This window comes from Taurulus bubalis, assembly GCF_910589615.1.
Source record: "Taurulus bubalis genome assembly, chromosome: 13".
Lineage (NCBI taxonomy): Eukaryota > Metazoa > Chordata > Actinopteri > Perciformes > Cottidae > Taurulus > Taurulus bubalis.
The window spans coordinates 1,756,041-1,771,040 of NC_136601.1; the positions used below are offsets into that span (position 1 = coordinate 1,756,041).

General features: G+C 42.4%; 1 protein-coding gene across 1 annotated transcript in view; it reads left to right on the forward strand.

Annotated features, from left to right (window-relative positions):
* Positions 1-128: 128 nt before the first annotated feature.
* The window catches only part of LOC306745804 (transcription factor COE3), a gene marked incomplete at its 5' end in the record, with an annotated part of 124,639 nt that continues 109,767 nt past the window's right edge, over positions 129-15,000 (forward strand). Inside the window, 2 exons of the mRNA XM_079228645.1 lie at positions 129-262; positions 14,900-15,000. The exon at positions 14,900-15,000 is cut by the window's right edge and continues 56 nt beyond it. Of these exons, the coding sequence (XP_079084771.1) occupies positions 129-262; positions 14,900-15,000 (235 nt within the window). The remainder of the gene's footprint in view (positions 263-14,899) is intronic.

Here is a 15,000-nt window from a genome sequence, read left to right on the forward strand (position 1 = left end):
TCCTCTTCTTCTCCACCTTTAATCCAGGTGGTCCTTTGGCTTTTTTGAGCGTCTCGCTACAAGGAGGATTATTCTTCTTCTTTCTTGTTCCTGGTGAAGACACAGCATCCCCGGAAGGACCCTCTTTGATGTTCTCCATCCAGGACAGCCTCCCCCGGGGGGCCCTGACCATGAAGGAGGAGCCGCTCCCCACCGGCATGACCCCGGTGCGCTCCTGGATGCAGGGCGCGGGCATCCTGGACGCCAACACGGCGGCACAGAGGTAAAGAACCAATGCACTTCCACCCCAAAACACACACAACATCAACCGCTAAAGTTGTCATCCGCCAGTCGTGACGGTGGCGTCATCCTGCAGGATCCGGGGAGGAAAGTGTTCGATGCCCACCGAAAAGTTAACGCGCGACCACATGGCGGCTTCCTCTGCAGGAAGAGTCACTTTGCACATTTGAGTAAAAAAGGAGGAAGAGAGGAGAGAAGTTTGAGAGGTTTTAGTGCCAGCTGTCAGAGGACCAGCTGCTTCTGATGCGTAAAAGTGACCGGATTCTGCAGCAGAAAGTAGAGATAAAAGGTGTTTGGACCACAAACTAAACCACACGACGTGTTTAGTTTAGTTTGTGGTCCAAACACACACATTTTTATTTTATTTTTGCTCACACACGGCCTGTGCTCCGCGGTTCCTCCAGCGGGGAGCGCGCGCTCTTCACGCCGCCTCCCTGCTCCTCTGCGCCGGGTTGGGTGCGCCCTCTGCCCGGCAAGAAGCCGAATCCCTTCCCGCCTTTTGGAGTCTTTAAGAGGAGAAACTCCAGTTTAAAATAATGTTTTTATCTTCTTCTTCTTCTTCTTCTTCTTCTTCTTCTTCTTCTTCTTCTTCATCTCTGATTATTATGTGAACATATCGTGGCACGCGGTCTGGAGCGCGCGCTCCGCGGGGCGGTTCTCCGGGTTCTCTCAGAACATTAAAAAAAAAAGGTTATTTAGCAAATAATTATAAGAAGTAAGACTTTATTATTTAATGTAATTCTCTTCCCCACAAACATAAAACACTTCCCCGTCTTTACATCTCTAATTAGCCTGTTTGGTCAAATAGAATATTAAACGATATTTTATTTATGAACAGAGTCGAGGAGGAAATAAATCTCACTTTAAGGGTCACAGGTTAAATTAAAGGCTCGTGCGTGTCCTCGCGCGCACGGTGAAATGACCTCCGCGAGACGAGCACGCGCGTTCACGTCAAAGCGTTTTATTTTAATTTAAAAGTTCTTAAATATGTTTTAACGTTAAAGAAATGATGTCAAAGCGGAAATGTGAATTACTTAAAAATCCCAATTTTTAGCAATAAAATATGCGCGCGGTTTAAAAATTAAATTAAATTCAAACAAGTCTTCTTATCCGCCACTTCATTCTCTAAAGTTATTTCCTCGCGGGGCGGGATGTGAACCTTTGTGAGATAAATCAATGAGACTAAATCATCTGAAGATGAGGAGCTGCTCTTCATCACCTCGCGAACACGCGCCTCAAACTTTCACTCACGCGCTCCTCGCGACGTCTTCCGCGAGCTTTTAAAAATAAAAACACGTTTTCATGCAGAATTATGCAAGAAATAAACTGTAAAACACAGAAGGTCCACTTTGAGTTGCAGAGTTTTTAAAAGAAGCAATAATTCATATTTCAACAGTTGTGTGTAAATGTTGAGTCTCGTTTCCTGCACACGAGTTTCTGATTAAAAACACATTAAAAACATATTTAAAACACATTTAAAACATATTTAAAACACCTGTTTAACATCAGAAGCCTTCAGTCAGACACAGCAGCTGCAGCAGAAACACAACTCACTTTATGGATCACAATAAAATTATGCTGAAAAACTAAAATGTTCCATTTATATGCAAAACTTAGCACCTGCAGAAAAACATGCTTTCATTCATTTTAATTGATTATGCATATGTTCCATAGAAAGTCTGCAAAAAGTAAAACATTTTCATGTTGACATTAAAATGTTTAGTTTTGTTCAAAATGCAAAACAAGTTTAAATCTCAGAAGAAGAAATAAAATCAGCAGATATTAATATTTCAGAAGCTGCAGCCGGAGAATAAGAAAACTATTAAAACAGATTTTCTGTCAATGAACTCATCGCTTAATGAGAGGCGACATATGGATAAATATACGTTTATGTATTTCATGTTTATGTATTTCATGTTTCATAAACGGGACGTGAAGCAGATTATAATTATTATTCTTTCTTTACAAATGTTTAAAAAGCTCCAAAAGCTGCTAAGAGATTTTTAACAGATAAAAAACTAAAAACTATTCATGTGAATTATGAATGTGGAAAAAGAGAGATTCATATCTGAAGAAGTTAGTTTCTCAGAAATCTGTGAACTTGAGACTTTGACCCCGAACATATATACACATACTTATATACACATACTTATATACACATACTTATATACACATACTTATATACACATACTGACAGTGTTGTGTTTTTAATAAGAGCGTTAAAAATATATTTGTAAAAGTTTATAGAACCTGAAGAGATGTTCTCTGTGTTCATGTCGTCTGTTTAAGCTGCACGTTTAGTTATGTAGAAAGATAAATAATGAAAGTTTCAGATGACTGAGAGAGAGAGAGAGAGAGAGAGAGAGTGTGTGTGTGTGTGTGTGTGTGTGTGTGTGTGTGTGTGTGTGTGTGTGTGTGTTGAGGAAGACGCCGAGTGTCAAAACCACAAAATCAAAAAAACACAAATTTGACTCCGAAGGAGAAAAACAATCTTTTGAAAGGAGGAAGAGATGAAAGAAGAAGATAATAAGTTACATGACATGTGCAATATATATATATATATATATATATATATATATATATATATATATACATACACACACATATATTAAGGAGGTGCTCAGCTGTTCCTTATGGATCACAGATCTTCGGTTATTGATCGTATTGAAAGCTGTTGATTATTCTTCTTAAATCAAAGCTCTTCTGTTTTTTTGCATTTTAATCTTTTGTGTTCCACATGAAGATCTTTCTGTTTGATAATCTGTCAGCGATTCATTCAGTGCGTCTGCAGTGTTTTCTCTGGAGTTCAGACTGCAGCTGTAAAACTGTCCAACGCGTGAATTAAAATGTTTAAATGTTTACATTTATTTATAAGTTAGAACTCAATTAAAACCAAAGTGAGTTATGAAGCTGGTCAGATATCACACTTTTCATTTGGAGGGTTTAAAGTTTATTGGATGAAGTTGAGTCTTTAAGTGCAGAGCGAGCAGATCTGTGTGTTTTTACGTCTTTTATTAAAATCTGCAGTCAGAACGCGAAGCTCTCGTGTTCCTGTCGTCGGGCGGAGAGGAAGACGGCGGTTTGAATCCCGTGTGCCGAGTCTGTTTAGGGACGCCATGAATCCATGAATCCATGAATCCATGAATCCATGAATCCATGAATCGTGTTTCTCTCTCTCTCGATTGAAGGATTCCTGTTTCTTCCTTTTGTAGTTTTTGAATTGTTTCTGGTTTCTGTGGCTTTAACATTCAGGATGTTCATATTAAAGCGCAGCGTCAGCAGAAAAGAGTTTCAGCTCAAATCACACGTTGAATCAGTGATGAAGACGAAGAAATCAGTGATGAAGACGAAGAAATCAGAAAAAAGAAGGAAAAACTAAATTAAACAATAAAGATTGTTTTTTAATACGGAGGAACAAACTAAAACGTCTCAATGAAAAAGACTTTCAACGATTCCAAGATAGTTTTAAATATAATTTAATGATAAATATAAATTAACATTCATACATTTTGCATAAGTTTCTTTCTTTTTCTTTTATTATAAAAGACGTTCAGGGGCAACGTTAGAGGTCGACCGATGGCGGGTTTTTAAAAGCCGATATCTTGGAGCCGATATCAGATATTGATCAGATATTGATCGGAGGCTTGTTCTCCTCATAAAGCTGTTTCATAGGAAGTGAAGCTTCACTGAAACAAATCTCAGACTTCATGAAGGAGTAAAGCGGAGGTGGTCGACCTCTCCTCACGGTCACATGATCACATGATCACATGGTCACGTGGTCACATGATCACGTGATCGATCACATGATCAGAAATGGAAACGTGTCCACAGGTGCATTACCTGTGACTCTGTGTGTTGTTGCTGCTGTAAAAGGTGTGTGAGAGGTCAAAGGTCACGGTGCACCAGGCTGCTGTGTGTGTGTGTGTGTGTGTGTGTGTGTGTGTGTGTGTGTGTGTCCGTGCACAAACTTGCAAACTTTATTTTGAAAAGCTCTTATTAGAAAGTGGACGAGAGACGGAAACCTCGTGAAAATATGAAACCTGGAACGTTAAAACCAGACGAGCAGCGAGGTGCTGACCTCTCGTCTCGGGACGACCTCGGAGGAGGAAGTCCAGAGATGCTTTTAAGTTTTTGTCTTCTTATCTTCCTCTTGTCTTCTTCTTAATATCTTCTTAATTTCTTCTTCTTATCTTCTTTTTGTCTTCTTGCTTGTTTTTCGCTATCGACCCGTAACAATCCTGTAAGTCCTGTGGGTGACCGTGGCTCAGTGGTGAGCAGGGTCGCCCTTAAACCAGAGGATCGGCGGCTCGATCCCCGGCTCCGCCAGCCCATGTGGATGTGTCCTTGAGCGAGACTCTTAACCCTAAAGACCCTTAACCCCACATTCTCCTGTAGCTGCTCTCCGGTGTGTGAATGGTTGATAATGAAGCTCTCATCAGGGGGTGAATGAGTGAATGATGTCATGAAGTGTTAAAGCTTTAGAGGTCGAAGACTAGAAAAGATCTCTAGGACATTTAAAATAAATCCTGTTTCTTTAGTTTTGTTCGCTGCAACACAACTTCTGGTCTGTTTGTAACGCTGAACTTTACTCGTCTTTCTTCATGTTGGAGCCTCGAAACCGTTAAAATAAATAAACAACCGTTTGTTCTCATGATTGCATTCTTTAAATTATAGTTTATAATTATTTACATCACATCCTGATAAAATACTTTATCTTTTATTTCATAAATATTTAGTTCATAAACCAAACCGGAAAAAGTTGTCTGATGGATATAAAGCGACCTATTTATTAAGGATGAAACCTTATTATTATTATTATTATTATAGCTTGTGCGTTGATCCTAAACCTTATTAAATCTTCTTTAATGATACCGAGGCTCATTTCTGAAGAAAAAAAATCCCCCAAAAAACACGTTGATCTTTGGGGAAAACCGGCTGCAGATTCTCACACTTTGTTTTCAGGAAAAATAGACTTTCAGGTCTCAATAACAGAATATTTTCCGGCAGTGTTGGCAGGTCTGTGTGTGTGTGTGTGTGTGTGTGTGTGTGTGTGTGTGTGTGTGTGATGAAGCGTCAGGTGAACAGATTTCCCTCGACCCTCCCTGACATCGCTGTAAAGGAAGTAAAAAGGGTTGAAGAAATATCGAGCAGAGTGAGTGATCCTGCCCTCCACGCCCTATCTCTGTCCTCTGGGGTCAAGCTGTGTGTGTGTGTGTGTGTGTGTGTGTGTGTGTGTGTGTGTGTGTGTGTGTGTGTGTGTGGGTCCCAGGCTCAGTGGGGGTTCAGGTGTTGTGAATCATCGTCGGCGGGAGGATTCCCCACTTCGCCGCCATCCGTCATCTGCTCATCATCGGGGCGTTTGGCGTTCCACTCGGCGCTCCCCGGGGGGGCGGGGTGTGTGTGTGTGTGTGTGTGTGTGTGTGTGTGTGTGTGTGTGTGTGTGTGTGTGTGTGGGGGGGGGGGGGGGTCGTACTCTGGTCTGTGGAGTCTGAGCCCAGAGACTTTTATCAGAGAAACAGGAGGAAGAGGAGGATGAGGAAGAGGAGGATGAGGAAGAGGAGGATAAGGAGGAGGTCAGCCAAGGCCTCGACCGCCCGATACCTGGAAACTACCTTCCTCTCTCTCCTCCTCCTCGTCTTCGTCGTCGTAGAAGTGAAGTTGACTCGTGTAAACAAGCCGTCGACGCTCGTCTTCCTCTTTTCTTCCTCGCGGCCGCAGAATAACCAGAAGCTGCTGAACCTAAAAAAAAAAGAGAAAGCTGGAAACAATTAACCTCCAGCTTTCGTCTGAGAGGAGCAGGTGACCGGGCTAATGGGCTGTGTGTGTGTGTGTGTGTGTGTGTGTGTGTGTGTGTGTGTTTCGGAGGAAACAGCTGAGTGGAGGAAACATGCAGCTGCAGCAGCGCTGCTCTTCGTCCTGAGAGATGAAGACGTAAAGAAATCGTCTTTTCGTCGAAATAAATGTGACGAGAATTTGACGCCCCAAAAAAACGTAAAAACTTAATTTTCCCGCCAAAATAAAACCCGGCTCTTTGAACTGGAGGAGTCAGATTTACTGAATGGATTCATCCACCAAAGTCCTGTTTAAAAATGGAGCGTTTTAACATCTTTAAAAAAAAAATCTGTCTTTTGTTTCTTTTTGTTCCGTCTTTAACTTTGACTTCTTTTGTCAAAGAGCGAGATCGTTGGACCCTGAATGCACCACGGGGACCGTAGTGTTATGAACACATGAAGACTGAAATGAGTTGAGAGGAATCTGTTAAACTAGTTTTTATTCCACCAGATTCCATTTGAAAAATCACCTTTTAGTTTTTTACATTTGTGTTAACGCCTCCATCCGCGGCAGTTTACAATCTAACAGTAAAACACAAGAATGAGCCTCAGATATCCTGGACCCTGAATGCACCGCACCGGTCTGAGTGACTTCACAGGGAAACTATTTAACGTCTCTTCAGACAAGCTGGGTTTACGCCTCCAAAGATACGTCGAACTCACCAAAACAACCAGAGTTACAGTACTTTACCGAAAGAAAACACCCGAGATTTACTGACCCCTGAACGCACCACGAGGAGCAGAGTCTGAGGATTCCCGTCCAACAGACGCTCTGAAATGTTAACGATCTCTTTGTTCGACGGAGACGCCTTTGAGTTTTAGTATTATTATTATCATTATTAATAATAATACGTGTGTGTGATCGTATTATTATTATTATTATTAATACGAGTGTGATGGTATTAATAATGATAATAATGATAATATGAGTGCAGAACAAACGGCTGCAGGTCGTAGTTTGACATCTGCGAAAAACCTTCGTTTACGACGCATTCTTACCCATTGAACACCTCACAGAGCGCACTAATTAGCACACACACACACACACACACACACACACACACACACACACACACACACGCTCGGCCAGCAGCGTGTGCAGAAGCCCCTCAGTCTAAAGACTAATTTGTTGGTAATTGCAGCATGACAGGAGCAGCCATCTCAGCATCGAGCCACCGGCTCCCCGAGCCAGTCGCCCTAATTAGGAATGACACACGCTATTAAGGTGCACGAATGGAAATCAGTCAGCGGGCGTTTCCGCCCCGACGGCACCGCCATCGAAGCCCACAGCGGGCCGCCGCCGCACCAGAAAAAAAAAGAATAGAAAATAAAAACCTCCCACAATGCACTGCTGCAGGTCCTCAGATCAACAGAAGGACAGTTTGTTCTGCGAGAGCCAACGCGGAATAAATCAATCAATAAATTATTACGTAAATCAGATTCAGTCGTGTGTTGACTCTCATATATATATATATATATATATATATATATATATATGTATATATACATATATATATATATATATGTATATATACATATATATATATATATATATATATATATATATATATATATATATATATATATATGTATATATAGCAAATATTCACAAAGAAAACCCGTCTTTAGGAGTTAAACCTTGATTTTTTCAATGTAGTTTGGTGTAACGAGTCTAATTAATTAAATATGAAGCAGAATGTTCAGGTCAGTTGTAACTGATCACTCTGATCTCTTATTGATTGACCGAGTTGTGTATTATCCGATATTTATCGATCGACATTTAATTATTGATTAGTGAGTTTATAATTTTAACGAAGGAAACAACATTTTAACGTTTTGGGGGCAAAGTGGAGAAAGTCTCCATTTATTGATGAACTTTGATCAATGATTTGATCCATCACACACACACACACACACACACACACACACACACACACACACACACACACACACACACACACTCGGCCTGCTGTCCTCCCACCGTGCTTCAGCCTCAACTCATTAGTTCATATTACACGGCTAATGAGAGCTAACCAAACAGGTGTGTGTGTGTGTGTGTGTGTGTGTGTGTGTGTGTGTGTGTGTGTGCGAGAACACACAAACCTGATTGGGTAAATGTATTCGTGGGTAATTGTGCAGCCCCGCATAAATCAACACACACACACTGTACATGAACAATATGTGCATATTTTAACCGTCCAAACTCGACTTCCATAGCAATTAGAGAGGCGTGTGTGTGTGTGTGTGTGTGTGTGTGTGTGTGTTCGGCTCTAATTACATTCATACTGGACGTTCAGCGGGACATTAGCATCAACACTCTCAAAAACAAAAACGTCCCGTGACGTGGAGGAGTCGGAGAAGTGGGTCACGTTTAGTTTTTATCCTGAAAGTTGAACAGAATCTGAATTCTCTGCGTTTCCGTCTTCATAAAGTTCACATTCTTTATATTTAATTGTGTCTTTACTGCAGTTTTATTATGAAAGAGGAGTTTTGTTGATGCTGAACCTGTAATTTACTCACAAAGCTCATGAACACGAGTAACTAAGACATAAAATACTGATGAAGTAAAGTGCTGAAACATAACATAACTACATTATTACACATGAGAGGTAGAACCGTCGCCAGTGATCTTTAACTGAATAAAACATTTGGGACGACGGACGATTATTTTACACATAAATATATAAATAAAAATAAAAAACGCTAAAATACGTCACGCAGAAGAAAAGAAAGATGGAGGTCAAAGGTCAAAGAAGTTCTTCAGGATTAAAAACCTTCACTGCGACGGATTCGGAGGAAAACTTTATCGACACGTTGAATGTTTACGTGGAGCTTTCTGGTTTGAAATCCGCTCTGATTAACGTTCAGATTACAATATGGGCTCAAATTACAACCTGTAGTGTGTGTGTGTGTGTGTGTGTGTGTGTGTGTGTGTGTGTGTGTGTTGTCCTGTCAGGGTGTGTTTGCTCTGAGTTGGTTTCCCACTGAATCAGATTTAAACATCCACCATTTATTTGATTAACATGCTGGCAGCCAGCCAGACAGTGTGTGTGTGTGTGTGTGTGTGTGTGTGTGTGTGTGTGTGTGCGCTGTATGGCTCATTAGGCCGGTGTGTGTATTCATGTGTGTGTGTGAGACGACAGGCCACGCTGGTTAAAGACTGAAACAGCGGTCACACTCCATCTCCTGTTTGATTAATGTCATGGTGTGTGTGCATATATGTGTGTAGATGTGTGTGTGTGAAAGAGAGAGTGTGTGTGTGTGTGTGTGTGTGTGTGTGAGTGTGTGTGTGTGTGTGTGTGTGTGAGAGAGAGAATATTAGGCATGTAAGTCAGTCTGTAAGTATCCAGATGATTTTCAATGTTTTTTTCTTTCTGCGCGTTTTAACATGAATTTCAGGTTTAAATTCAGACTTTAGTTCACGTTGGATTCACAGACGAGTGTTTCACTTTTTTGTTTCATTTATTCGTATTTTATTTATTTTAGTGAGCGGAACACGATCCAAGTCTTTTAGCCTTCTGAAAGACCAAGGGAGGCTCTAATGAAAGACACTATCCCGGTGCATTGTGGGAAATGTAGGCTCAAGTTGTTGTTTTTTGGGACTCCGCGTCGGGACATCTCCTCGGGCCGCTCCTCCAGCAGGAACCTCAGTGGCCGGTCGTGGTTTCAGGGGGAGCGGTTATGAAGGAGCACGCGTTGTTAGCCACCGCTAACAGGAAGTCGTGTCACGCACTTCCTGCTGCGCGGTGATGATGTTGTCGTTCCAGAGCGCTGCAGGAACTCCTCACACTGTTCAGAATATTACTCACACATTTCCTCCCCGACAAGTCTGGAGGAAATCCACTTCCTCTGTGCTTTTCAAAATAAAGCTCTGCTGGTTTGGAACCAGTTGGAGGACCTGGATCACTGGCTGATCCCTTTTTTAATCTGAGACAAGAAAAGATCAACCGCCTGGGTTTTATTGCAATATTCAGGCGGGGAATTTATTCAGCGTGTGCGTGTGTGTGTGTGTGTGTGTGTGTGTGTGTGTGTGTGTGTGTGTGTGTATCAACTGACTGCACAGGACCGGCTGTCTTGCTCAGTAATTGTTTGCAGAGTGCTCGACACGACTCCCGCTGACCTTTAATTTCAGGCTTTGTGGTGGAAACGTGCAGATCGGCGGCCGCGGCCCCGTGTTTGTTCTGTCTGTGTGTGTGTGTGTGTGTGTGTGTGTGTGTGTGTGTTATTCCCCTCCCCTCTCCCGCTGCTGGCGTGTGATTTACACTCCGGGCATGTTGCAGCGAGCCGAGTGCCATCGATACTGTTTTTATTACACCTTGTGCCAAGTGCTAACAGCCGGATACGAGGCGGCGCGACGAGTGGATGCCGCCGCAATTAGCATAATTGAAATAATAATAATGCTAACGAGCTTTCTGAGTGGAAGAGCAGAGCAGAGCAGAGGCGATCGCTGCAAAGCATCGTGGGTAATTGGGATAATGGGCTGGTTTAGTCGACTCCCGGTGAAACAGGTGCCAAACTCGGCTCCGTCGTGTTTTCACACAAATAAAAATCACGAGACGTCGGAACCGGAGTCTGGAAGCCGAGGTTTAGGGACGCAGTGTGTGTGTGTGTGTGTGTGTGTGTCTGTGTGTGTGTGTGTGTGTGTGTGTGTGTGTGTGTGTGTGTGTGTCTCCACTTCTGTGTGCGTTTGAGGCCTGAAAACACCTTTTCTTAAAGGGAGGGGAAATTATCTGCGAGAATATTTCAACCAGAATTCTCTTTAATGCGCAAAATTAATTAAATCTGCTAAATATACTGAGCAGGTAGTATACGTTGTACTGAGTGTACTTGAGCAGGTAGTATACGTTGTACTGAGTGTACTTGAGCAGGTAGTATACGTTGTACTGAGTGTACTGAGCTGGTCGTGAACTGAAGAGTGTACAGTGCGGCGTATTTGAGCATATACAGTATATATATACATATATATATATATATATTTATATATATATATGTATGTATATATATATATATATATATATATATATATATATATATATATATATAATAGAATATAGTTAATATTAGCTCCACCTCGACAACAATCTGGTTATATAATCCAACATATACTCACATGGGACATATTACTGCGTACTGAGTACTTTTACTTCAGATACTTATCGTACATTTTGCAGATGATGTGCTGTTGTACTTCAGTAACGTCTTCAGGTTCTTTACGGTTCTTTACGGTTCCCTGCCGTTTCCTCACAACAGATGCTCCTGGTTGTTGTTGTTGTTGTTTTTCTTCTCACAGGAAGTCATTGAACATTTCTGGCGCTGGAAGTGTTGCCGTCTGCCTGCCTCCTCGTGTTATTCCTTCACTTTGACACCGTCGTGGTTTCAACACTTTATTCCCTTCGAGCCTCCTTTAGAAAAGGAAAAGCACACTCTAACCTGCCCGACACACACCTGAGCTGCCGTCCTCTTCCTCCTCTTCCTCCTCCTCCTCTTCCTCTCCGCAGACTCTCGGCGCTCCCCGGCCAAACGAGTCGAAATAATTCTGCTTCCACCCAACTGGCCTCCAAATGAGGCATTACGCGTCGGTAATGGAGGTGCAGAAAGGTCACGGCTGTATTAATCTGCCGTCGGGGGAATTGAACCCCCGAGCCGGGACGCAGAGAGCGAGCGAGAGCAGGCGAGCTTCCAAAAACAAACCCGGAGCATGAATAAATGTTTATCTATACGCCCGGGCGCTCGTATTGATCATAAAGTGTTTTAGGAAACAAAACGAGCCGGAGAAAATGAGATTGATGTAAAAAAAAGAAATATTTGGCTGCTGTTGGTTTTTAGTGTTTTTCCGAGGTTCTTCGGGCCGAGAGCAGAGGTCTCATCGATTTTATTTCAGGATCAACAGGATTCTTTTACACACTTGTTTCGTGTGTTTTTCTTCCTAAAATCAGCCGCTGACATTAACTCACTGATGTTTTATTTTTTTTCTCCGTCAAAGGGTTTTTATCGCTCCGCTCGTGACGCTTGTGCTCATTCTGAGGCCATAATGTGGCTTTAAATCAAAAGTACGATGACATCATCGTTATAATACAACAATCAACTTCAGCAGCTGAAGTAAATGGATCATCTTTTAGAGGATAAATGTCTCCTTCCTTCGTTTTTGAAAATCACATTGGCAATAAAGTCCTTTTTTATTAAGCTTTTCATTTGGAGATTTGTTTGCAATTCTTCTAAGAATCCTTTCAGAGTTTCACAATTATATTTGTGTCAGTTCTGTTTGTATTCCTGCACGTGTGTAATATATATACATATATATGTGTGTATATATATATATATAAGATGGGCCTAACACGGCGCCATGGGGAACCCCACAACTAACCTCCGATATGTTTTAATTTGATCAGCTGAACCAGGATCAGTTCAAACTATAAAAACATATTATTTATTTATTGCGTTCGTTAATTTCAGGGATTCGTCTTCGTCTCGGCTCCGGTTTTGTGATATATATTTATATTATATATATATATATATATATATATAATAATACATTAACTTTCAATAAGTTTACAATATAAATTCTAAACTTTACAACAAATGAACAAAAACATAAAGACAAAAACAGTTTGTTAACAATAACAACTTAAAATAATGTTGAGAAGCTACTTCCTGACTTTATCTCTCGCAGGCCCGATGTTTTCACGATGTTTTCACGATGTTTTCACGATGTTTTCACGATGTTTTCACAATGTTTTCACGATGTTTTCACAATGTTTTTGGGTTCTTGTGTTCATGCTAACGATGCTTGAACATCTGTCGTTAAAACGAGGCGTTTAAGTTCCAGGAAGTGAAGTTTGGTGTCTTGAATGAAACTCTCTCTCTCTCTGAGCAACAGCTGTGATCGGTGGTTTCTTGTTTCTTTTAAAAAGACCAGATCAGGTCCTGATGCTGTAAACACAGCAGTGTGGAGTCGTTGTTGTTGTTGTTGTTGTTTCATGTGAAGTTGATGACTTGAAAACATCACCTGTTTGTTTTAAACAGTGATTTTAAACTCCAGCTTGAAAATGTTCCTTTATGGACGTTTTGATGGAGCACATTATGCACACTGTAAGGAGGAAGATCATCTCCTCCTCTTCCTCCTCTTCCTCCTCTTCCTCCTCCTCCTCCCCCTCATCCTCTGGTCTCTCCTGGGTTTTGAAGCTTTTCTAGCTTTTTATGTAAAAGGTCACGCTTACAGAGCACACACACACACACACACACACACACACACACACACACACACACACACACACACACACACACACACACACACATACACACACATACACACACACACACATACACACATAATAAATACAAAATTCAGTACAGTTATATCATCACCTGAGAGGTTTTCCACTCGCTGCTCCTCTTCTATCACCTGTCCTCCTTTATCATCACCTGTCCTCCTCCATCATCACCTGTCCTCCATCATCACCTGTCCTCCTCCATCATCACCTGTCCTCCATCATCACCTGTCCTCCTCCATCATCACCTGTCCTCCATCATCACCTGTCCTCCTCCATCATCACCTGTCCTCCTTTATCATCACCTGTCCTCCTCCATCATCACCTGTCCTCCTACATCATCACCTGTCCTCCTTTATCATCACCTGTCCTCCTCCATCATCACCTGTCCTCCTTTATCATCACCTGTCCTCCTCCATCATCACCTGTTCTCCTCCATCATCACCTGTCCTCCTCTATCATCACCTGTCCTCCTACATCATCACCTGTCCTCCTTTATCATCACCTGTCCTCCTCCATCATCACCTGTCCTCCTTTATCATCACCTGTCCTCCTCCATCATCACCTGTCCTCCATCATCACCTGTCCTCCTTTATCATCACCTGTCCTCCTCCATCATCACCTGTCCTCCTCCATCATCACCTGTCCTCCATCATCACCTGTCCTCCATCATCACCTGTCCTCCATCATCACCTGTCCTCCATCATCACCTGTCCTCCTCCATCATCACCTGTCCTCCTCCATCATCACCTGTCCTCCATCATCACCTGTCCTCCTCCATCATCACCTGTCCTCCATCATCACCTGTCCTACATCATCACCTGTCCTCCTCCATCATCACCTGTCCTCCATCATCACCTGTCCTCCTCCATCATCACCTGTCCTCCTCATCATCACCTGTCCTCCTCTATCATCACCTGTCCTCCATCATCACCTGTCCTCCATCATCACCTGTCCTCTATCATCACCTGTCCTCCTCTATCATCACCTGTCCTCCTACATCATCACCTGTCCTCCTCTATCATCACCTGTCCTCCTCTATCATCACCTGTCCTCCATCATCACCTGTCCTCCTTTATCATCACCTGTCCTCCATCATCACCTGTCCTCTTTTATCATCACCTGTCCTCCTACATCATCACCTGTCCTCCTCTATCATCACCTGTCCTCCTCTATCATCACCTGTCCTCCATCATCACCTGTCCTCCTTTATCATCACCTGTCCTCCATCATCACCTGTCCTCTATCATCATGCTCCCCTGTGTTCAGGTGTTTAAACAATGACATCACCTTCTCTGTTCAGGTGTTTAAACAATGACATCACCTCCTCTGTGTTCAGGTGTTTAAACAATGACATCACCTCCCCTGTGTTCAGGTGTTTAAACAATGACATCACCTCCTCTGTGTTCAGGTGTTTAAACAATGACATCACCTCCTCTGTGTTCAGGTGTTTAAACAATGACATCACCTCCTCTGTGTTCAGGTGTTTAAATACTGACCCCGTGCTCCCCTCTGTTCCAGCGGCGTTGGTTTGGCCCGCGCTCACTTTGAGAAGCAGCCTCCGTCCAACCTGAGGAAGTCCAACTTCTTCCACTTCGTGCTGGCGCTGTACGACCGGCAGG